This window comes from Bubalus bubalis, chromosome 13 (genome assembly GCF_019923935.1).
Source record: "Bubalus bubalis isolate 160015118507 breed Murrah chromosome 13, NDDB_SH_1, whole genome shotgun sequence".
Lineage (NCBI taxonomy): Eukaryota > Metazoa > Chordata > Mammalia > Artiodactyla > Bovidae > Bubalus > Bubalus bubalis.
In genome coordinates, this window is record NC_059169.1 from 73,361,515 (window position 1) to 73,384,343 (window position 22,829).

The following is a 22,829-nucleotide window of genomic DNA, read 5'->3' on the forward strand; positions in this document are numbered from 1 at the left end:
ACCTGCATAGGAAAAGTAATTGACTCTTTGGACTTTTCATCCAAAACACTAAATGCTGCAACATACTGTAACAGTATTTATAGAGCTCTGAGGGAAAAGGATATCATTCTGAAATGCTCTAGTATTCAGTCAAACCACTGTCAAGGTATGAAGACAGACAGTTTGTAATGTGTAAGGGCTCAGAGTTATAGCACTTAGTTCCAGATGGAGTAAAACCATGAAAGACAAAATTCTAAAATTTAAAAGATCATCTCTGTAGTCTAAGAGTTGGAAAAGGTTTAAATGAATATTTAAGATATAAAACAAAGATTTAAATAAATATTTAACAATGCTTAGGGTTTCATTTATACTTGATGTCATTGTCCTTTATAATGCTGAAAACATGGAAGCCACCTAAAAACCTTATAAATGTGAAATTGTTTAAAGAAGTTATAGAGCATATCTATTAAGGGAATTCTGTACAGTCCATAAGAATAATTATAGGAATCTACTTTTTGTTATAGAAATGTACCAATACTGTATTTAGTACAGACAATTTTTAAAAAACATTGCATTATGACTGTGCATATGGGGGTGGGCAGGGAGGAAAAAAGGAAAAGAGACAGAATAAGTGTGGACGTTTATCCATGGTGTTACTATTGGCTGTCCTTGGGTAATGGAATTGTAGGTGATTTTTACTTTTCTATCTACTTTTTTATAATCTTAAATTTTTTTCAGTTTTTTTTTTAATGACATTTTCTTTCCTGAATCTCTTCCTATTTCACCTCTATCTTTTCTCAGAAATCTACCTTTTAAAATTATATAGTAAGCACTGGTTAATGAAATAGGTAGCAAGTAAATCTTTCCTCATTTCTCTGTTTTCTTTTTTGTTGTTGTTGGGGGGGGATATTGATTACTAGTATATAAAATAGTAAATGGCAAGTTATTGAAAGGAATGCTAACCATTCTTTAATCATGCTTTGTTAAAATGAAAAAAAAAAACCTTATTTCACCTTCTAAAAGTCTTTAGACTTCTGACAGCTTTGTGTTAACTTTAGGAATTCAAAAAGCAACCAAAGTAAGAAGAAAGGACCTCGAACTCCTAGCCCTCCCCCTCCTATACAGGAAGATATTGCTCTGGGGAAAAAATACAAAGAAAAATATAAATTGAAAGACAGGATAGAGGAAAAACCAAGAGATGGAAAGGACAGAGGACGAGATTTTGAAAGACAAAGAGAAAAAAGAGACAAGCCGAGGTAAGTAGGATTTTTAATAATCTTACTTTCTTAAAATCTGTAATACTATTCAGAAGCTTTCAGGCATTACTATCCTGGATTTTTTAGTGTTTTTTGAACTCTACCTAATAATTACCATATTGAAGTATGACTACTTCAATAAATGTTAATAACATAACAAATCATTATTACCTAAGAAACATAAAATTTCTAATTTTACCCACTTTTAAATGTGCAGTTCAGTATTGTTCTATATATGCGTGTGTGTATATATATATATTTTCCCCCCCCCCCACAGTGTCATGAAACAGGTTTCCAAAACTTTTATCTTGCAAATCTGAAACTCTGTACCCCTAAAACAACCTATCCCCGACTCCCCAGTCCCTAGTAACCACTATTCTGTCTGTTTCTGTGAATTTGACTCCTTTAGATACCTCATATAAATGGAATCACTTTGTCTCTTTGCAACTGGCTTATTTTACTTAGCATTATGTCTTCAAGGTTTACCCACGCTGTGCACATAACAGGATTGCTTTCCTTTTTAAGGGTGGATAATATTCCATCACCTATATGCCACATTTTGTTTATCCATTCATTTGTCAGTGAACATACAGGCTGCTTCCACCTCTTGGCGATTGTGAATAGTGCTGTTATGAATATGGGTATGTAAACATCTCTTTAAGACCCTTCTTTCAGTTCTTTTGGACATAGACTCAGAAATGGGATTTCCAGATCGTATGGTAGTTTCGTTTCATTTTTAATTTTTGGAGAAACTTTCATAACTGTTTTCCATACCAGCTGCACCACTTTACAGTCCTGTTAAGAGGGTTACAGAGTTTGAGTTTCTCCACATCCTCATCAACACTTGTTGTTTTCTGTGTTTTGGATAGCAGTCATCCTGACTGGTGTGAGATGATACTGTGACTTTGATTTGTATTTTGCTAATGATTGGTGATATGGAGCATCTTTTCATTGCTTTCCTGCCACTTGTATGTCATCTTTGGAGTGATGTCTATTTAAAGTCCTTTATGCATTTTTAAATTGAGTTAATTTGATTCTTCTTGTTGAATTATAGAAATCCATTATTCTGGATGTTAACTCCCTATCAAGTACATGATTTACAGGTATTTTCTCCCTTTTCATACGTGGCCTATTCATTCCTTTGGTGTTTTTTGATGCGCAGAAGTTGTTAAAGTATGATATGTCCTATTTGTTGATTTTGGTTTTGTTGCCTGTGCTTTTGATATCAGAACTAAGAAATCATTGCCAACTCCAGTGTCATGAAGACTTTTCCTCTATGTTTTCTTGTAGGAGTTTATAGTTTTAGACCATACATCTAAATCTTCAATACCTTTTAAGTTAATTTTTTGTATATGGTGTAAGATAAGCTTCCAACTTCATTTTTTGTGTGTAGAAAACCACACTTCCCAGCACTGTTTTTTGAAGGAACTTTTCCTTTCCCCACTGAGTGTTTTTGGCACCCTTAAAGATCATTTGACCATATATATGGAAGGAAGGATTTCTGGGCTCTCTGTTTTACTCTGTTGGTCTTCTTGTCTGTTTTTGTGCGAGTACCACATTGTGATTACCTTAGATGAAAGTGAAAGAGGAGAGTGAAAAAGTTGGCTTAAAACTCAGCATTCAGAAAACTAAGATCATAGCATCCAGTCCCATCACTTTATGGCAAATAGATGGGGAAACAGTGGAAACAGTGACAGACTTTATTTTGGGGGGCTCCAAAATCACTGCAGATGGTGACTGTAGCCATGAAATTATAAGACACTTGCTCCCTGGAAGAAAAACTATGTCCAACCTAGATAGCATATTCAAAAGCAGAGACATTACTTTGCCAACAAAGGTCTGTCTAGTCAGAGCTATGGTTTTTCCAGTAGTCATGTATGGATATGAGAGTTGGACTATAAAGAAAGCTGAATGCTGAACAATTGATGCTTTTGAATTGTGGTGTTGGAGAAGCCTCTTGAAAGTCCCTTGGATGGCAAGGAGATCCAATCAGTCAATCCTAAAGGAAATTAGTCCTAAATATTCACTGGAAGGACTGATGCTGAAGCTGAAACTCTGATACTTTGGCCACCTGATGCAAAAAAGCAACTCTTTGGAAAAGACCCTGATGCTGGGAAAGATTGAAGGTGGGAGGAGAAGAGGACGACAGAGGATGAGATGGTTGGATGCCATCACCTACTCAAGAGTTTGAATAGGCTCCGGGAATTGGTCGATGGACAGGGAAACATGACATGCTGCCTTCCATGGGGTCTCAAAGAGCCGGACACGACTGAGTGAACGATAATACTGAACTGCACTGATTTTGAAATCAGGAGCATGAATCCTCTGACTTTGTTATTTTTGAAATGATTTTGTCTATTTGGAATCCCTTGCATGTAAATTTTGGGGTGGTTTTTTAATCCTCTGCAAAAACTACCTTTAGGATTTTGACAGGGATTGTATTAAATTCGTAAATCACTTTGGACAGTATGGACCTCTTAACCATATTAAATCTTCCAGTCCGTGAGCATGGAACGTCGTTCTGGTTATTTGTGTCTAACATAGTTTTGTAGTTTTCAGTATACAAGTCTTTGACCCCTTTGGTTAGGCTTATTCCTAAGTATTTTTTATGTTGTGTTTTTTGTGTTTTCTATTGTAGATGGAATTATTTTTTAAATTTCCTTTTCAAATTGTTTGTTGTTACTGTGTAGAAACACAAGTGATCTTGTGTGTTGATTTTGCATCCTCCAACTTTGTTGAACTTGTTTATTCTAGCAATGTGAAATTTGTAGTGTTTTCTAAATATAACATCGTGGCATTGGCAGGTAGAGATTTTATTTTTTTCTTTCCAATTTGGATGCCTTTAAAAATTTTTTCTTAGCTGATTGTCCTGACTAGAACTTCGAGTACTGAGTTACATAGAAGTGGTGAAAGTGGGCATCTTTGCCTTGTACCTTAAGAGAAAAGTTTTCAGTCTTTCACCATTGAGGGGGATGTTTGCTGTTGATTTTTCATAAACAGCCTGTGTTATATTGAGATCATTCAGGATAAATTATCCACTCAGTAAGCAGTTAACCACTTCATGGGAAATGGATGGGGAAACAGTGGAAACAGTGTCAGACTTTATTTTTCTGGGCTCCAAAATCACTGCAGATGGTGACTGCAGCCATGAAATTGAAAGATGCTTACTCCTTGGAACGAAAGTTATGACCAACCTGGATAGCATATTCAAAAGCAGAGATATTACTTTGCCAACAAAGGTTCGTCTAGTCAAGGCTATGGTTTTTCCTGTGGTCACGTATGGATGTGAGAGTTGGACTGTGAAGAAGGCTGAGCACCGAAGAATTGATGCTTTTGAACTGTGGTGTTGGAGAGGACTCTTGAGAGTCCCTTGGACTGCAAGGAGATCCAACCAGTCCATTCTGAAGGAGATCAGCCCTGGGATTTCTTTGGAAGGAATGATGCTAAAGCTGAAACTCCAGTACTTTGGCCACCTCATGCGAAGAGTTGACTCATTGGAAAAGACTCTGATGCTGAGAGGGATTGGGGGCAGGAGGAGAAGGGGACGACAGAGTATGAGATGGCTGGATGGCATCACTGACTCAATGGACGTGAGTCTGGGTGAACTCGGGGAGTTGGTGATGGACAGGGAGGCCTGGCGTGCTGCGATTCATGGGGTCGCAAAGAGTCGGACACGACTGATCGACTAATCTGATCTGATCTGATAATATGTAAGTTCAATAAAACCCATCCTTTTCCCCAAAATAGATTTTGGTGATAAGTTTAACTCCCCCCCACCACTTTTTTTTTTTTTTTTTGTCTTTGTGAGAGGTCATCTTGTCTAACTCATTTAGGTGAAATGTTTTTTTTTTTTCTTTCTGTCCCTCCTCTGGTGACTTGAAAGAACCAGAATGATTGTGTCAGCTGTTGCTAGGATCTAGCAACATTATGTCTTAGTGGAGCAATAAGAATTGGTTAACTGGAACATCCATAATTCTTGAACATATTTTCCTAAAATATACTCTTTATCTTACTCAGTCTGATAGGTTTGTTTTTGAAAATGACATGTAAATCGGGTATAAATCATGTTAAATGTTCTTGCTGAAGTCTTTATTCTTCTCTAATGATTCTTAGTGCTGTTATTTTGATATTTTGACCCAGAAATCTGTTGTGAGAGGTGATTCTTAAGTCCCTGGGGTAGTTTGCAATTCCATGTTTTTCTCCTTGACCGTCTCTATCAGAAATAATAAGATATGTCTAGGACTCACCTGTTGCTCTCTGTATGGAAAACTCTGAACTTGGTTTATTTCTTCTGTGTAAGGAAACTAAGCAGCAGATTACTGAAGGGCTGCACGGGTACCCTGTTGGCACTGGAGTCCTAAAGCCTGAAACCCCTAAAGGGGTCCAATTTGACTTTGGTGTTTGACAAGGTTGAAAGGGCCCACTTTGAGTTAGGAGAAACTGATTTGATTCATAGGTTTTTGTTTATTTTTAAGGCAGATTTGTTAACTTATCTCCATTCAGTTGAGCTCAGTTGTGTCCAAATCTTTGTGACCTCATGAACTGCAGCTTGCCAGGCTTCCCTGCCCATCACCAACTCCTGAAGCTTGCTCAAACTCATGTCCATCCAGTTGGTGATGCCTTCCAACCATCTCATCCTCTGTCGTCCCCTTCTCCTCCTGTGTTCAATCTTTCCCAGCTTCAGGGTCTTTTCCAGTAAGTCAGTTCTTCACATCAGGTGGCCAAAGTATTGGAGTTTCAGCTTCAGCATCAGTCCTTCCAATGAATATTCAGGACTGATTTCTTTTAGGATATTCTGGTTGGATCTCCTTGCAGTCCAAGGGACTATCAAGAATCTTCTCCAACACCACAGTTCAAAAGCATCAATTCTTCGGCTCTCAGCTTTCTTTATAGTCCAACTCTCACATCCGAACATGACTACTGGAAAAACCATAACTTTGACTAGATAGACCTTTGTCAGCAAAGTATCGTCTCTGCTTTTTAATATGCTGTCTAGGTTGGTCATAGCTTTTCTTCCAAGGAGCAAGTGTCTTTTAATTTCATGGCTGCAGTCACCACCATCTGCAGTGATTTTGGAGCCCAAAAAAATCCTGTCACTGTTTCCACTGTTTCCCCATCTATTTGCCATCAAATGATGGAACTGGATGCCATGATCTTAATTTTCTGAATATTGAGTTTTAAGCCAAGTTTTTCACTCTCCTCTTTCACTTTCATAAGGAATTTATTAATTCTAAAGCCAAACCATGTATTTAAGAATCTTTGTCATTGCTTTCAGATTCTGGGATATATGGTTGAAGATTAATATCTAAATTCCTTTTGGAGAAAATTGTACTTTAAAATTAATTTAGTTGTTATAATGGGCTTATTGGGAGTGTTTTGGTTATCAGAATGTGCTGGGCTTAAGTGAAAGTATGCTGATACCTTTATTCATTCAATTGTTACTGACTTCCTAGTGTGTGGGTGTGGGAGGGGACACTTAAAACATAGTGATGCACCAGTGAACTAAAATGTTGGCCAAAGCTTTGTTACTACAGGTGGAAGTAATATAGTAATCATGTATGTGTAAAATAACACCTTTGCACGTATAGGGTTTTTTTGTTTTTTCCTTTCAAGTAAAGAAGACTTACTAGGCCTATTGGTTTTAGGGGATCGCTTACATTTCTTAAAGGGTGGTCCAAATGTATGTGCCTACATGTGAGACAGATGATGCCACAAAGCCACACAATTCTATGACTTTGAAGTCCTTCCCCCTGTCTTCTGTGTCTCAGTTAGTTCTTCAACTTTCTATATCAAGGGCGACTGACCTGGATTTTAGGGTCTGATTTGTGAGTTAGAATTTGCCTGTGTGTGTTTTGGTGAGGGGGAGTATGTCCATAGCCTTCCAAAATTTTTTTAGAATTATTAATCATTCTTTAGGCCTTTGGCACTAATCTGGAATCGAGAATTCAAGTACTTTACTCCTAAATCTTTATTGTCCATGTCAAACTTAAGAATATACTCTGTTCCCAGAATATTTTGTTAATTTGAATAACACTAAATTCTGTCATGTAGTTGTTTTTGAAGCAAATAATGTCCATGAAAATATTCTATACACTTGGCTGAATCTCAAATGCGAGGCAGTATATTAGTGTAGTTTAAGAACAAGGGATTAAGCAAACACAAAATCTTTTTGGATAGTAGTTAACCAGAAAAGTTAGCTAATTATTGCATATAGTTCATTCTGCTGGTTAAATATAGTTTTATGATGGTTAATATGCTTTAATCAGAATACTAGGTTGCAGAATTTTATGGTTTAATTAGATAATATAAAGAGCATAGTAAGTTTTTTTTAATCACTTTATTGTAATTACCTGAATATGTCTTGATAGAAATATAAATGCCTGTATGAGTCTTACCCAGATATTTTAAAGACAGGTGTGATCATTCAGAACTTGTTGACTGACATCACCTTACTAGAATAAACAGCTTACCTCCAAACTGATAGTCTTATTTTCTTTCAGGGATTGTGCACATCTGAATAATTAAAATCAGAATGTTTCAGACCTTTGACAAAGACTGTTACATATTGGATTAATTCTTTGGTTTATTCAGCATCTTATTTATTAAGTATCTACCATTCATAGTGTGGACTGGTGAATCTTATTCTGTGGCCATTAAGGACAGGTCAGGGAGGAATCCATGGGTGCACTCAATAAGCATTTCTATTGACTGAACTGATAGGTTTCTTGAGTAAGTGTATGCTAATGTTACTCAGTTATATAGAGAAGATGGAAAAATTTTACAGTAACATTATTATGGAGCATTTCACACACACAAAAGTAGACAGTAGTATAATGATCCTCATATCCATAGTTTCATTTGTACCCCTGTCTTCTTCCCCACTCCAGTGCTATTTTGAAGCAAACCCCAGACAACTTCCTGGAGAAGGAAATGGCAACCCACTCCAATATTCTTGCCTCGAGAATCCCGTGGACAGAGGAGCCTGCAGGCTGCAGTCTGTGGGGTCACAAGAGTCAGACACGAATTAGTGACTAAACCAAACCAACAGACATCTTCAGTTCAGTTCAGTTCAGTTGCTCAGTCATGTCTGACTATTTGCGACGCCGTGGATGGCAGCACACCAGGCCTCCCTATCCCTCACCAACTCCCAGAGCCTGCTCAAAGTCATGTCCATCGAGTCAGTGATGCCATCCAACCATCTCATCTTCTGTCATTCCTTTCTTCTCCTGCCTTCAATCTTTCCCAGCATCAGGGTCTTCTCCAATGAGTCAGTTCTTTGCATCAGGTGGCCAGATTATTGGAGCTTCAGCTTCAGCATCAGCCCTTCCAATAAACATTCAGAGTTGATTTCCTCTAGGATGGACTGGTTGGATCTCCTTGCAGTCCAAGGGACTCTCAAGAGTCTTCTCCAATACCACAGTTCAAAAGCATCAATTCTTCAGTGCTCAGCTTTATTTATAGTCCAACTCTCACACCCAGACATGACTACTGGAAAAACCATAGCTTTGACTAGACGGACCTTTGTCAGCAAAGTAATGTCTCTGCTTTGTAATAATGCTGTCTAGGTTGGTCATAACTTTTCTTCCAGGGAGCAAGCATCTTTTAATTTCATAGCTGCAGTCACCATCTGCAGTGATTTTGGAGCCCAAGAAAATAAAGTCTGTCACTGTTTCCATTGTTTCCCCATCTATTTGCCATGAAGTGATGGGACCGGATGCCATGATCTTAATTTTCTGAATGTTGAGTTTTAAGCCAACTTTTTCACTCTCCTCTTTCACTTTCATCAAGAGGCTTTTTAGTTCTTCTTCACTTTCTGCCATAAGGGTGGTGTCATCTGCATATCTGAGGTTGTTGCTATTTCTCCCAGCAATCTTGCTTCCTCCAGCCCAGCATTTCTCATGATGTACTCTGCATATGAGTTAAACAAACAGGGTGACAATATACAGCCTTGACGTACTCCTTTTCCTATTTGGAACCAGTCTGTTGTTCCATGTCCAGTTCTAACTGTTGCTTCCTGACCTGCATACAGATTTCTCCAGAGGCAGGTCAGGTGGTCTGGTATTCCCATCTCTGTGAGAATTTTCTAGAGTTTGTTGTGATTCACACAGTCAAAGGCTTTGGCATAGTCAATAAAGCAGAAATAGATGTTTTTCTGGAACTCTCTTGCTTTTTTGATGATCCAGACATCTTACTTTATTTCATTTGCATATATTTTAGTATATATCTCCAAAAAGAAAGATACTTAAAAATATATAGTCACTGTACACACACACACAATCACCAGAAATATAACTGAATCACTTTGCTGTACACCAGAAACTCACACAATGTTGTAAATGAACCATACTCCAAAAAAAGAAAAAGCCAGTATCACATCTATAAGGAAAAAAAGGAGTGTAATATAAATTTAAAATTTAAACTTTAAAATCATTGGTGAATTTGTAATATCTTCCTAATTAGTGGACTTTAGCACAAATAATATCATGAAGGATATGCAAACCTTTTAATAGTAATATGGAACCTTTGTATTCAGGTTGGGAATTGATTGAGTTGGTGTCTTTTTTTCTGCATTTATTTGAGCCTTGTCTGTAGACCTAAAAAGTATTTTTAGGTGCATAATAATTTATGCTAGGGATATAAAATTAAGACACTTAAATAAATATAGCTGAACATAATTATATGCTAAATTCATAATTGTTGTTTAGTCACTAAGTTGTAGCTGACTCTTGGAATTTCATGGACTATAGCCTGCCAGCTCTTGTGTCCATGGGATTTTTTAGCCATGAACACTAGAGTGAGTTGCCATTTCCTTCTTCAGGGGATCTTCCCAACCCAGAGTTTGAACCGTGTCTTCTGTGTCTGTTGCATTGGCAGGCAAATTTTTTACAACTGCACCGCTTGGAAGCCCCTATTCATGGTAACCTTGTGTTAAAATGAAATTATTTTATAAATATCAAAATAACTGCATTGGGGGGGCAAAATCTTTTATATTTAGTCCAGTTGATCAAGGCTTGGGCTCTCTTTTATAGGTGTGATATTGAGAAAATTTGTTGAACCAAAAGAGAAGCTTGTATTTTGCAGCCAAAATCTAGAATGGTATTTATGTTCCTAAAAGTTGTGCTCTCAACCCTTTGTCTATCATGTTTAGAGACTAAAGAAGAAAATTGTTTTTCAGGGAGGTTTTCAGTAGCATTAAGTAGTTGCAAAGTTTAGCCGTATTTAATGATTGATCCAATCAGAAATGCATAAAATAGCATATAGAGGCTGAAAATTCAATCCAGTAAATATGTGGGACTGTGTTGTATGTAGTGAGATTAATGAAATAAGAGATAACCAGCCACACTATCAAAATCTATTACTGGCTGTGGTTCGATTCTGTCTGGTGGTATTTTTTTTTTTTTTTTTTACTGACAATTAAATGACCTGTCATTGGATAGAACTTCCGAGACAGTGGCAGGGATTTCAAGAGTCTCCCTAATTTGACATACAGTTTGTTGGCCTGAGCTGAAAACATTGTGAGTCTGAGTAGTTGGTCTAGGGACTTGGAAACCATTCTTTACCTCTCTCTCCCCCAAGACTGGATTGCTTGCTGTTTCTTGGCAGGGGCCGATCCTCTATCTCTTCACCTCTCCATCCTATTTCAGGAGAAAGGGATAACTTTAACTTGATGCGCCAAATAGAAGATAGGAGCCAGTTGTCTTAAATTTGTGTTATGCTGGTGTGCATTGTTTCTGAACTTTATTACATTTTAACTACCAGCTCTCTTACTCTTCAGTTCAGTTCAGTCGCTCAGTCATGTCCGACTCTTTGTGACCCCATGAACTGCAGCACACCAGGTCTCCCTGTATAACACCAACTCCTGGAAGCTACCCAAACTCAAGTCCATTGAGTCGGTGATGCCATCCAACCATCTCATCCTCTGTCGTCCCCTTCTCCGCCTGCCCTCAATCTTTCCCAGCATCAGGGTCTTTTCAAAAGAGTCACCTCTTCGCATCAGGTGGCCAAAGTATTGGAGTTTCAGCTTCAACATCAGTCCTTCCAGTGAACACTCAGGACTGATCTCCTTTAAGATAGACTGGTTGGATTTCCTTGCAGTCCAAGAGCTTGGAAACAGTCTCTTCATGTGCTAGGGATGCTGGATATTTTCTTCTGACTTTTGATCACAGTGATGGGTACAATTTTTAGTTCACTCTAGTCATGTAAGTCTCTTGAACCAGATTCTGAAAAATCACTTTATTTAAATGGCACATAATTCTGGGCTTGAATATGGTTGAAGGGTGTGCTGATAATAAGTCTTAACATTCCTCTTTATTCTTTAATTGAGGTTTTTTAAATAATTCATTTCTACATAAATACAAAAATGAAATTGAACCACAGTTAGTAGTACTTGGACAGAGGAGCCTGGCGGGCTATAGTCCATGGGGTTGCAAAGAGTCAGACGCAACTGAGTGACTAAGCACATAGTCTTCAAAAATGTTGAATCACTATGTTGTACACCTGAAACTTACAATAAAGAAGGCTCCTCTGTCCATGGAATTTTCCAGGCAAGAATACTGGAGTGGGTTGCCATTTCCTTCTCCAGGGGATTTTCCCAAGCCAGGGATCGAACTGAGGTCTCCCACATTGCAGGCAGATTCTTTACCATCTGAGCCACCAGGGAAGCCCCTGTTTATATAGAGTCCATTTAGAGCTATTATAAAATATTGGCTATATTCCCTGTGCTGTACAATAAATCCTTGTAGCTTATTTTATACCTAGTAGTGACTTACTTTTTAAAATAAGTTTCTTATGTAAACAGTAAAGCCTAAATATTTCTATGTGTGAAATGTGTACCATTTTGTGTTCTATTTTACCACTGAAAGGAGAGTTGATTTTGATAGTGTCCATAGTTCATTTAGTGTTTTTTAAGTGTGCTTTTTTGCATGATGATTTTAAAGGTTGAATTATGAATTTTAGCTCTGATAGCTTACAGTGAACAATGTTAGATTTGTGATCACCAAAGAAGATTTAGTTTCGGGACCAGGAGCCAGGCTTGATCACTCAAGAGCTTTTGTGTAGCAGAGTTTTATTAAAGTGAAAAAGGGACAGAGAAAGCTTCTGACACCGACATCAGAGGGGGATGACAGTGCCCCCTGCTAGTCTTAGCAAAGGGAGCTGTATACTTTTGTAATTGGTTATTACAGTAAATCAAAAGAATGTCTAAAGGTTGTAAAGGCCTTATCAGACCCAGTCCCATAATATACATTTTAAAGTAACAGAATTAGAACTAACAGTAAAAAGATTTTACAAGACCCACTCCCACAATATACATTTTAAGATGACAGGATTAGTCAGAAGGTTCTCAAGAAGGAGAAACATGTCCTCAAGCAGGTTACGTTCAGTTCAGTTCAGTTCAGTCCAGTCACTCAGTCCTGTCTGACTCTGTGATTCCATGGACTGCAGCACGCCAGGCTTCCCTGTCCATTACCAGTTCCTGAGCTTGCTCAAATTAATGTCCGTTGAATCGGTGATACATTGTTGTTATATAATCCTTAGTACAGAGTTTAAGCTGAGTTGTTTTGTTGTGTAATCATCAGCTCTGGGCTTAAAGAAAAAAACATGTGTCCTGTTCTCCTCCTCCTCCTCCTCAGAGACCCCGGACTTCTTATCAACCTAAGAATTGACTCTCTCAGTTACATTATATAAGCATATTTTCATATTTGAGAAATAGAAACCATTTATTGAGAAAAATTGGTGTTACAAATTTTAAGAAAGTCTGGAGTAAACATATCAGTTTGTAGGTGGAATTACTTGCATCTCAAATGAAAGGAACTTTCATTTTAAATTGCATAAATTTTCATATCTTTTCCTCAAGTATACCCTGAATATTCTCATTCCATGTTGTGTCGTAATTATAGCAGCATTAAAAAGCTTTTGAATGGCATCAACTCAAGCTAAAGATTAGCTTTCCTTGTGTTTTATAAATCACAGTGCACTTGCTGACAGTCTACAGTTTTCTGTTTTAAGGTATTGAGGCTTCTGTTTGTGCAATAAGCTTTCCTTTGTTCTTTATTTGAGTGTCAAATGTCACCTCTTTTTTCCCTTCTGATAGGAAATCATTCAGTTTTAGAGTGTACTCAGTTCAGTTCGATTCAGTCGCTCAGTCATGTTCAACTCTTTGAGACCCCATGGAATGCAGCACCCCGGGCCTCCCTGTCATTGCCAACTTGCTTGCTCAAACTCATGTCCATCCAGTTCGTGATGCCATCCAACCATTTCATCATCTGTCATCACCTTCTCCTCCTGCCTTCAGTCTTTCCCAGCATTGGAGTCTTCTCCAGTGAGTCAGTTCTTCACATCAAGTGGCCAAAGTATTGGAGTTTCAGCTTCAGCATTAGTCCTTCCAATGATTATTTTGGACTGATTTCTTTTAGGATGAACTGGTTGGATCTCCATGCAGTCCAGGGGACTCTCAAGAGTCTTCTCCAACACCACAGTTCAAAAGCATCAATTCTTCAGTGCTCAGCTTTCTTTATAGTCCAACTCTCACATCCAGACATGACTACTGGAAAAAATGTACCTTTGACTAGACAGACCTTTGTTGGCAGAGTAATATCTCTGCTTTGTAATATGCTGTCTGGGTTAGTCATAACTTTTCTTCTAGGGAGCAAGTGTCTTTTAATTTCATGGCTGTAGTCACCATCTGCAGTGATTTTGGAGCCCAAGAAAATAAAGCCAGCCACTGTTTCCCCATATATTTCCCATGAAGTGATGGGACCAGATGCCATGATCTTAGTTTTCTGAATATTGAGTTTTAAGCCAACGTTTTTACTCTCCTCTTTCACTTTCATCAAGAGGCTCTTTATTTCTTCACTTTCTGCCATAAGGGTGGTGTCATCTGCATATCTGAGGTTATTGTTATTTCTCCCGGCAATCTTGATTCCAGCTTGTGCTTCCTCCAGCCCAGCATTTTTCATGATGTACTCTGCATATGAGTTAAATAAGCAGAGTGACAGTATACAGCCTTGACATACTCCTTTTCCGATTTGGAACCAGTCTGTTGTTCCATGCCTAGTTCTAACTGTTGCTTCCTGACCTGCATACAGATTTCTCCAGAGGCAGGTCAGGTGGTCTGGTATTCCATCTCTTTCAGAATTTTCTAGAGTTTGTTGTGGTCCACACAGTCAAAGGCTTTGGCATAGTCAATAAAGCAGAAATAAATGTTTTTCTAGAACTCGCTTGCTTTTTCGATGATGTTGGCAATTTGATCTCTGGTTCCTCGGCCTTTTCTAAAACCAGCTTGAACATCTGGAAGTTCACGGTTCACATATTGCTGAAGCCTGGCTTGGAGAATTTTGAGCATTACTTTACCAGTGTGTGAGATGAGTGCAGTTGTGCGGTAGTTTGAGCATTCTTTGGCATTACCTTTCTTTGGGATTGGAATGAAAACTGACCTTTTCCAGTCCTGTGGCCACTGCTGAGTTTTCCAAATTTGGTGACATACTGAGTGCAGCATTTTCACATCATCTTAGGATTTGAAATAGCTCAACTGGAATTCCATCACTTCCACTAGCTTTGTTCATAGCGATACTTCCTAAGGCCCACTTGACTTCACATTTCAGGATGTGTGGCTCTAGGTGAGTGATCACACCATCATGGTTATCTGGGTCTTGAAGATCTTTTTTGTATAGTTCTTCTGAGTATTCTTGCCACCTCTTCTTTCTATCTTCTGCTTCTGTTAGGTCCATACCATTTCTGTCCTTTATTGAGCCTGTCTTTGCATGAAATGTTCCCTTGGTATCTCTGCTTTTCTTGAAGAGATCTCTAGTCTTTCCCATTATATTGTTTTCCTCTATTTCTTTGCGTTGATCACTGAGGGAGGCTTTCTTATCTCTCCTTGCTTTCTTTGGAACTCTGCATTCAAATGGGTATGGCTTTCCTTTCCTCCTTTGCCTTTAGCTTCTCTTCTTTTCTCAGCTATTTGTAAGGCCTCTTCAAACAACCATTTTGCCTTTTTGCATTTCTTTTTCTTGGGGATGGTCTTGATTACTGCCTCCTGTACAATGGCCTGAACCTCCATCCATAGTTCTTCAGGAACTAGAGTGTACTAGTTAATGTGAAATGTATTTTACTACATCCCTGCAATATTCTAGAAGCCTAATTGCTAATAGTTTAGGTCAGATTTCAAGACAGTTTTATAACCTAGAGTCACGTCTTTTATATATGCAGAATGAACATAGGTGTGGGACCAATTAGGCTTATATCCATAATTTGACTCATCTTGTTTTGGTAATAGATCCTCTCTGTCTTTTCACTATTTTTCAGTCTTCAGACTTAAAAAAAAAAATAGTAACAGAAAAAAATGTAAAAATGCTGTGATTTTTACATAATATCATAGACTGGGTAACTTAAACAACAGGCATTTATTTCTCACAGACCTGGTTTCTGGGTAGTCCAAGGTCAAGGTGCTAGCAGATTTGGTTCCTGGTGAAGGCCTTCTTCCTGGTTTGTAGGTGGCTGTCTTCTCACTGTGTCCTCACTTACAGGGGAGAGAGAACTCTGTAGTCTCTTTGTCCTCTTATGTGGACACTATCCCCTTATGGGAGCCTCATCCTCAGGACTTCATTTAAACCGAATTATTCCCAAAGGCCCTGCCTCCAAATAGCATCACATTGGAAGTTAAGGCCTCAAACATATAAATTTGGAGTAGAAGGGGGAGGGGACGCAAACATTAGTTTGATAATAGATGATTTAATCAACAAACTCCCCTCTCCCTGCCCAAAAGGATAAGTAGAAAAATATGGTTAAAATGCTGGACATAACGTGACAACACATTGGTGTTCAGTCCTTAATATGATAGCTTGATTATCTAAGCTTGAACTGAAGTTTTTCTTCCATTTTTGTGTGGATCACAACAAATTGGAAAATTCGTAAAAAGATGGGAATATCAGACCACCTTACCTGTCTCCTGAGAAACCTGTATCTGGGTCAAGAAGCAGCAGTGAGAACTGGAGATGGAACAACTGACTGGTTCAAAATTGGGAAAGGAATATGACAAAGATGTATATTGTCACCCTGCTTATTTAATTTATATGCAGAGTACATCATGTGAAATGCTGGGCTAGATGAATCACAAGCTGGAATCAATATCACGGGGAGAAATATCAATAAGCTCAGATTTACAGATGATACCACTCTAATGGCAGAAAGTGAAGAGGAACTAACGAGTCTCATGATGAGTGTGAAAGAGGAAAGTGGAAAAGCTGGCATGAAACTCAACATTCCAAAAACTAAGATCATGGCATCCATTCCCATCACTTCATGACAGTTAGAAGGGGAAAAAGTGTAAGCAGTGACAGATTTTCTTGAGTTCTGAAATCACTGTTAATGGTGACTACAACCATGAAATTAAAAGATGCTTGCTCCTTTGAAGGAATGCTATGACCAGCCTAGACAGTGTATTAAAAAACAGAGACATCACTTTGCCAACAGAGGTCTGTGTTGTCAAAGCTATGGTTTTTCAGGTAGTCCCGTTCGGAAGTGAAAGTTGGACCATAAACAATGCCTAGTGTGTAAGAATTGTTGCTTTTGAATTGTGGTGTTGGAGCAGACTGTTTAGAGTCCTTTGGACTGCAAGGAGATCAAACCTAAAGGAAATTCACCCTGAATATTCATTGGAAGGACTAATGTTGAAGCTGAAGCTCCAATACTTTGGCCACCTGATGTGAAGAGCTGACTCATTGGAAAAGTCCTTGATGGTGGGAAAGATAGAAGGCAAAAGAGAAAGAAGCAACAGAGGATGAGATGGTTAGACAGCAATACCAGCTCAGTGAACACGAACTTGAACAAATTCAGGAAGAGAATGGAGGACAGAGGAGCCTGGCATGCTGTAGTTCATTGGGTCACAAAGAGACATGACCTAATACCTGAACAACAGCAGCAGTAGACACCAAATTTGAATAGAGATGTGATTAGACTGTAATGTGTTTTTTAAAAGACAGTATTGTGAACTGTTTAAGTTTGTGAACAAATCACCAAAAGGAGTTGCAGACATTGCTGAAACAATTTTGAGTTTATCTCAGAAATAAACTCAAAGTTAAGCAAAATGTCAGTTCAGTGGAGAGCTACATTGTTTATTTTTTCAATTTAGGTGTTTCCAAATTGATCAGAACCTAAGGAAATTGAATTTGGAAAGCACCAAACAATAGTCAAATTAGAATGAGAATTTCTCAGTCCTGCAATAATTTTTCTGTTCAGTATATGAGTAGCCTTTGGTCATAAATGGTTTTCCAGATTTGGCTAAGACCCATTGAGCATTTCTGCTCATACCTGTTAGTAAATATATTCCAGTTTAGAGTCAGTTTAACTCTGGTGGTTTATGTCTTATTTTTTGTATATAAGGAAAGAATAACAGTTTTTATTAAAAGTATGAAAGTTTTGTAATCATAAATAGCTAGAATGTTTAGATAAGTGTGGTGTTCTAGTTAGCTGATATTTATTGATTTTTGTTGTTTTACTGTCAACTCTTATCCAAAAAGTGTTTCTGTTTGCTCAGCTTGTTATTTTACAAAATCCTTTCCAACGTATTAGACCACTTTCCTGGCTCAGCAACATGTATTTCATAGATTTAAACCTTTTATTGATAAAAGTTCTACTAAGGCATCATTTATAAACAACATAGTTTAGGGCAAGGATTCTCCAGAAGGCTTGATTTTACCTGCCTGGAGACATTTGGAGCTATATGAAGTAATTTTTACTGATATGAATGGGGGTGGGAGTCAGATGGTACTGGCTTCTATGGGTAGGGGCCAGGGATGATCTCAACATCCTACAATGTACAGGACAGCCCCCAGCACAAAGAAGCACTGCATACAAAATGCCAGTACTTCCAAGATTGAGAAATCTTGGTTTAATAACTTTGTCAGCATTGCAGAAGTTAAAAAATACTCATCATAGACACTGAAGGTAATTCCATAATATGTTAACAGGAACTCATAATTTTTTTGAGCAACCATGTAGCCTTGAAATGATTGCTTTGAGAAATATGATATGTATCTCAGTATGTGATATCTCAGTATGTGATGTCTGGAATGCTGTTTTTTTAAATGTTAGTCGTGTTTCTTTTCAGTTAATGTGCAAATGCATGTTTTCTAGCTCTCCATCACACTTAGCTTTTGCATATTCATTGTAGACAGAGCCCAGGACCTAACAGATCATAGGAGTGATTCAGATGTGCTTCATGTGTTTTTAAGTTATTTCTCTGGCCGCAGTCAAGCAACATGATTTGAAGGGAGTAGAGGGAGCCTTAATTAAACCAAAGCTTATGAACTAAATCTCAATTTGTACTGCCCAAGAGTGAAAGGTAGGTTATTTAAGATAAAGACAGTATAGGCAGTATGTCCTGTCCTTAACCCTAGTGTTCTTTCCCCATCCTACATGTCAGCCCAGGCAGTCAAACTTTATGTTTGGTATAGCTGGTGATAGCTTTTCGCTTGTCCCACAACCCTGAATTATAGGCATTCTCACAGCCAGTAATATCTATCTAGATCTCACTGGTATGTTTTCTCTTTAGTTCTTTGTGGATTCTGTCCTCTAAGTACCCATTCACACTGTCAGAGATCATCTCTGGTTAAGAGTGAATTCCGTACTTTATGTGATAATAAGAACTGTTTGTGATCCGGGAGAATGTTACCTGGAAAAAGGAAGTGTGCCTTGGAGCCAAAGCTCAGGAGGTCAATATGTGTCTCATCTAGAACTTGCCTCAAACTGACTTAAAAATCAACCTGTTAATGATTTACATCATTTTGAATTAAAATTATTATTCACACTTTTAGCTTTAACTTTTATATTCAGGGTTTTGTTGTTGTTTTAAAAGACTTTCCTTTGGTGGAAAGTGAAGGCTCTTGAACCCAGTTTTTTATTGTTGTTTCTCTTTACAGATCCACTTCCCCAGCAGGACAACATCATTCTCCAATATCTTCTAGACATCACTCATCTTCCTCACAGTCAGGATCGTCGATTCAAAGACATTCTCCTTCTCCTCGCCGAAAAAGAACTCCTTCACCATCTTATCAGAGGACAATAACTCCACCTTTACGCCGCTCTGCTTCTCCCTATCCTTCACATTCTCTGGCTTCTCCTCAGAGAAAGCAAAGCCCTCCAAGACATCGCTCTCCAGTGAGAGAGAAGGGGAGGCACGATCATGAGCGAGCTTCACAGTCTCACGATCGGCGTCATGAAAGGAGGGAAGGTAAATATTCGGCAGTGTTGTGGGTTTTTTAGAGTTCTTTTATGTAAGTGGATATTTTCTTTATTAAAAAATCGGACAATCAGATTTATTGTTAGAATAAGGGATAGAAGAGAACTGTGTTATATACTACATTTTCTGTAACACGTGGATCAGAGCTCTTTAGGGCAATAGGTGCTTAAGGACATGGAAATGTAAGCTATAGATATATGTAATTGGGCATTTATATGTATATTAAGTTGTTGCTTTCTTTTGGTACATTGTTTTACTTGAGTATTCTCAAGTTCTAGAAATTTGGGACTATATGGTTCTTAAGAGTGTCAGTCTAATTGCTTAGTTAATTCTTTAAAAACAACAGAAGAGGTTAAAAGAAAAGCAACAAACAGGGAGTAGAGTTGGAACATATCAGAGATGTCTTAACAAAGAGGTGTGGGCTGGGGTAATGTTCAGCAGGTCCATGGGAACCAAGTGATCAATTTTCCAGGTCTAACTCAACAAAGAAGTAAGCAAGACAGTTTTTAGATTCCTGAGCATTACATTAACTTTGAATTTGCTATTCTGTCTTCAAGCTGAGATTGAAGTAGTACAATTGAAGCAGTACAGTTGAATCACTCTCATTTCTTTCTGTAATTCTTGTCTAAGCTTCTTGTTGTTTATTTAACTTAGCAAGCCTTTTCCCTAAAATCTTCTAAGTTAGTTTTTTTAACATAAAGAATACTCAGGAAATACGTGCTTACTTGCAACAGCACTTCTATTTAATGTGCACTTTTAAAGTCTCTGTATCACATAGCATCTCCTATGAAACATGTTGAACTTACTCTCCAGTCAACAGTGCAAGAAATAATTTTTTTTTTCCTAGAAATGATGGATGCATAGATAGGGACTAGACAGGGCATGTATTTTAGAGAATTATTGCTTGTATACATGATTTTGGAACCAGATCAGCACAGCATTATATATAAAACATTGGTAAGTGGGGAAAATGCTCTTACACCTATCAACAACTAGGGTTGACTGGGAATATGGTATATTTTTAGTGACTACTTATTGAATGAAAACTCTTCATTATTTCAAAATACTATTTATTAAACACAGTTTCCTTAATAAAGGGGAAATTTATTATGCAGTTGATTCTTACAAGAATGCTTTTTTTTGTGGTAAGGGAGTTTTATGGTATATGAATCCTTTTAATAATAAATCATACACTTTTTGATTCTTTGTAAGGAGGATGTTTCTTTAATCTTCCGAAAGTCATTTTTTGAAATAAGAATAATTTTAGTGAAAGGATGGGGAGGAAGGTAAGGAGCAAATACAGTGACTGGGTGTCTTTGGTAAAGACAGCTGGGGGCATCATAAGAGAAGAACCTAGTGCTAAGTGATCAAATATCTAGGCACACTTGGGATTGGAGGAGGACTTGAAGTCATAGATGTAGTCAAAAAAAATTGAGACCTTGTCAGATTCTTGCCTAATGCTTCTATCCTTAGATGGCGTTTATGGATGTAGGCAGAGGAGATAAGTTATTGATGAGGATCTTGTGGATATCAGACAGGGAAAGTCTACGGACCTAGCCATAGGTCCTAGGCTACTATAAAATTGCTAAAATAGCATCAGATCTTGTGGTTAAGTAATTTACAAAGGAATCTGATAAAAAAAAAAAGTACAGGGGTTGTTCTTTGAGGGTCTCTCATTAATGCTTTCAGTTCTTTTCAATTTATGCTGTCATCAATTTATGTTTCTCTAGACATCTCTAAAGAATAGTTTCTAATCTTGGCAAATTCCCACAATGTATGGGGCTGACTAAACCGCTTAAGCTCTTGACCTCTGTTCTTCATGTATACAGTGATGAGTTTGAATTAAATAACTATTGAGGTTCATTCCAGCTTTTTTAAAACTGAAGTTGTTTTTTAAAGTTTTCCCATGAAATGTTAGAAAGTGCTTTAAATAGAAAAAGCTTTAAAGATGGAAGTGTGAGTCCATTAAATAGCTTAAAAAAAAAAAAGGAAAGAGAGAGAGAGAAAGGGTGAATAGCAGTATCTCTTTGCCAGCCAACTTACTAACTATAGGTTACTCTCAAGTGCTTAAGTACATTGGAGGTCATGTGTGAACTAGTCTGGCCTAATACTTAGTAGAGATGAGTTAAAGTTGCTTTGAATCTAAAAGTGATTTCTAAAAGTAAGCCATCATTGATAGGATTGGTAGGAGATCAGCTTACTTGTTTCAGATCTTATGTATGGGTATGTTGATACCAGAATATCATGTTCAAAGTTTGTTCAATCAAGACAAAAAGTCCAGGTGTTAATAAAATTACCTTTGGAATTTTAGCTTACAGATAGGTTTAATTTTCTTGTTTGCCCATGTTTTCTCCTTTTAGTTTTTGTAAAGAACATGAATTACCATTGTAATAACAATTTTAAAGCTGTGTATTGAATACATTGTCTAGTTTCCTACAATTTTGTGAAAGGAATTACAGTGTATTTCCAAAATTATGTTTACAGAGACTAGAGGTAAAAGGGACAGAGAAAAGGACACAAGAGAAGAACGAGAGTATGAACAGGATCAGAGCTCTTCTCGAGACCACAGGGATGACCGAGAACCTCGAGATGGGCGGGATCGGAGAGATGCCAGAGATACTAGAGACCGAAGGGAACTAAGAGACTCTAGAGATGTTCGGGACTCCAGAGAGATGAGAGATTACAGCAGAGATAACAAAGAGAGCCGTGACCCCAGGGATTCTCGGTCTACTCGTGATGCCCATGACTACAGGGACCGTGAAAGTCGAGATGCTCATCGAAAGGAGGACGCGTATCAGGAAGAATCCCGAAGTTATGGCAGAAACCATCTGAGAGAAGAAAGTTCTCGCACTGAAATAAGGAATGACTCCAGAAATGAGTCTCGAAGTGAGATTAGGAATGACCGGATGGGCAGAAGTAGAGGAAGAGCTCCAGAGATGCCTGAAAAGGGTAAGGTGTTTGACTTGTCCGTGAACTGTATCTTGTATGTTCATACAGAAATGATGAAATCTCCTAAGATTTGTTTATTTCTGACATTTATTATCACTTTGTCAAAGTAATTTTCAATTAATTGCATTTCTCATCTTCTCTATAAATTCTGAGTAGGAATTATTAGCTAAAATTGCAGAAGATAAATGGGGCCTGACTTAGGGACCCCTCCCCCAACCTCCCCCAATTGAATTATGTCCAGTCATGGCTACCATCTTGGTTAATGTGGAACACTAAGAAAATTGCTATCAGGAAAAAAAAAAAAATCAAAAAAGTAATTTCTAATAAATAGGTAAATATATGATCAAATGATCATTAAAATGGGATTTAAAACGATAGACTTTAAAAGTTGGTGGTGTCAGAAATGA

At 37.8% G+C, this 22,829-nt stretch overlaps 1 protein-coding gene across 12 annotated transcripts in view; it reads left to right on the forward strand.

The window, feature by feature from the left end:
* ZC3H13 (zinc finger CCCH-type containing 13) overlaps positions 1–22,829 on the forward strand; it is a 102,366-nt gene that overhangs the window by 46,124 nt on the left and 33,413 nt on the right. For 11 of the 12 annotated variants that reach the window (XM_044926818.1, XM_044926816.1, XM_044926815.1 and 8 more), the window contains 3 exons: positions 1,038–1,235; positions 19,154–19,464; positions 21,958–22,422. In XM_044926818.1, the coding sequence (XP_044782753.1) occupies positions 1,038–1,235; positions 19,154–19,464; positions 21,958–22,422 (974 nt within the window). Of the gene's footprint in view, positions 1–1,037; positions 1,236–2,289; positions 2,339–19,153; positions 19,465–21,957; positions 22,423–22,829 lie in introns of those variants that run through there. The other variant, XM_044926819.1, reaches the window with a different exon arrangement.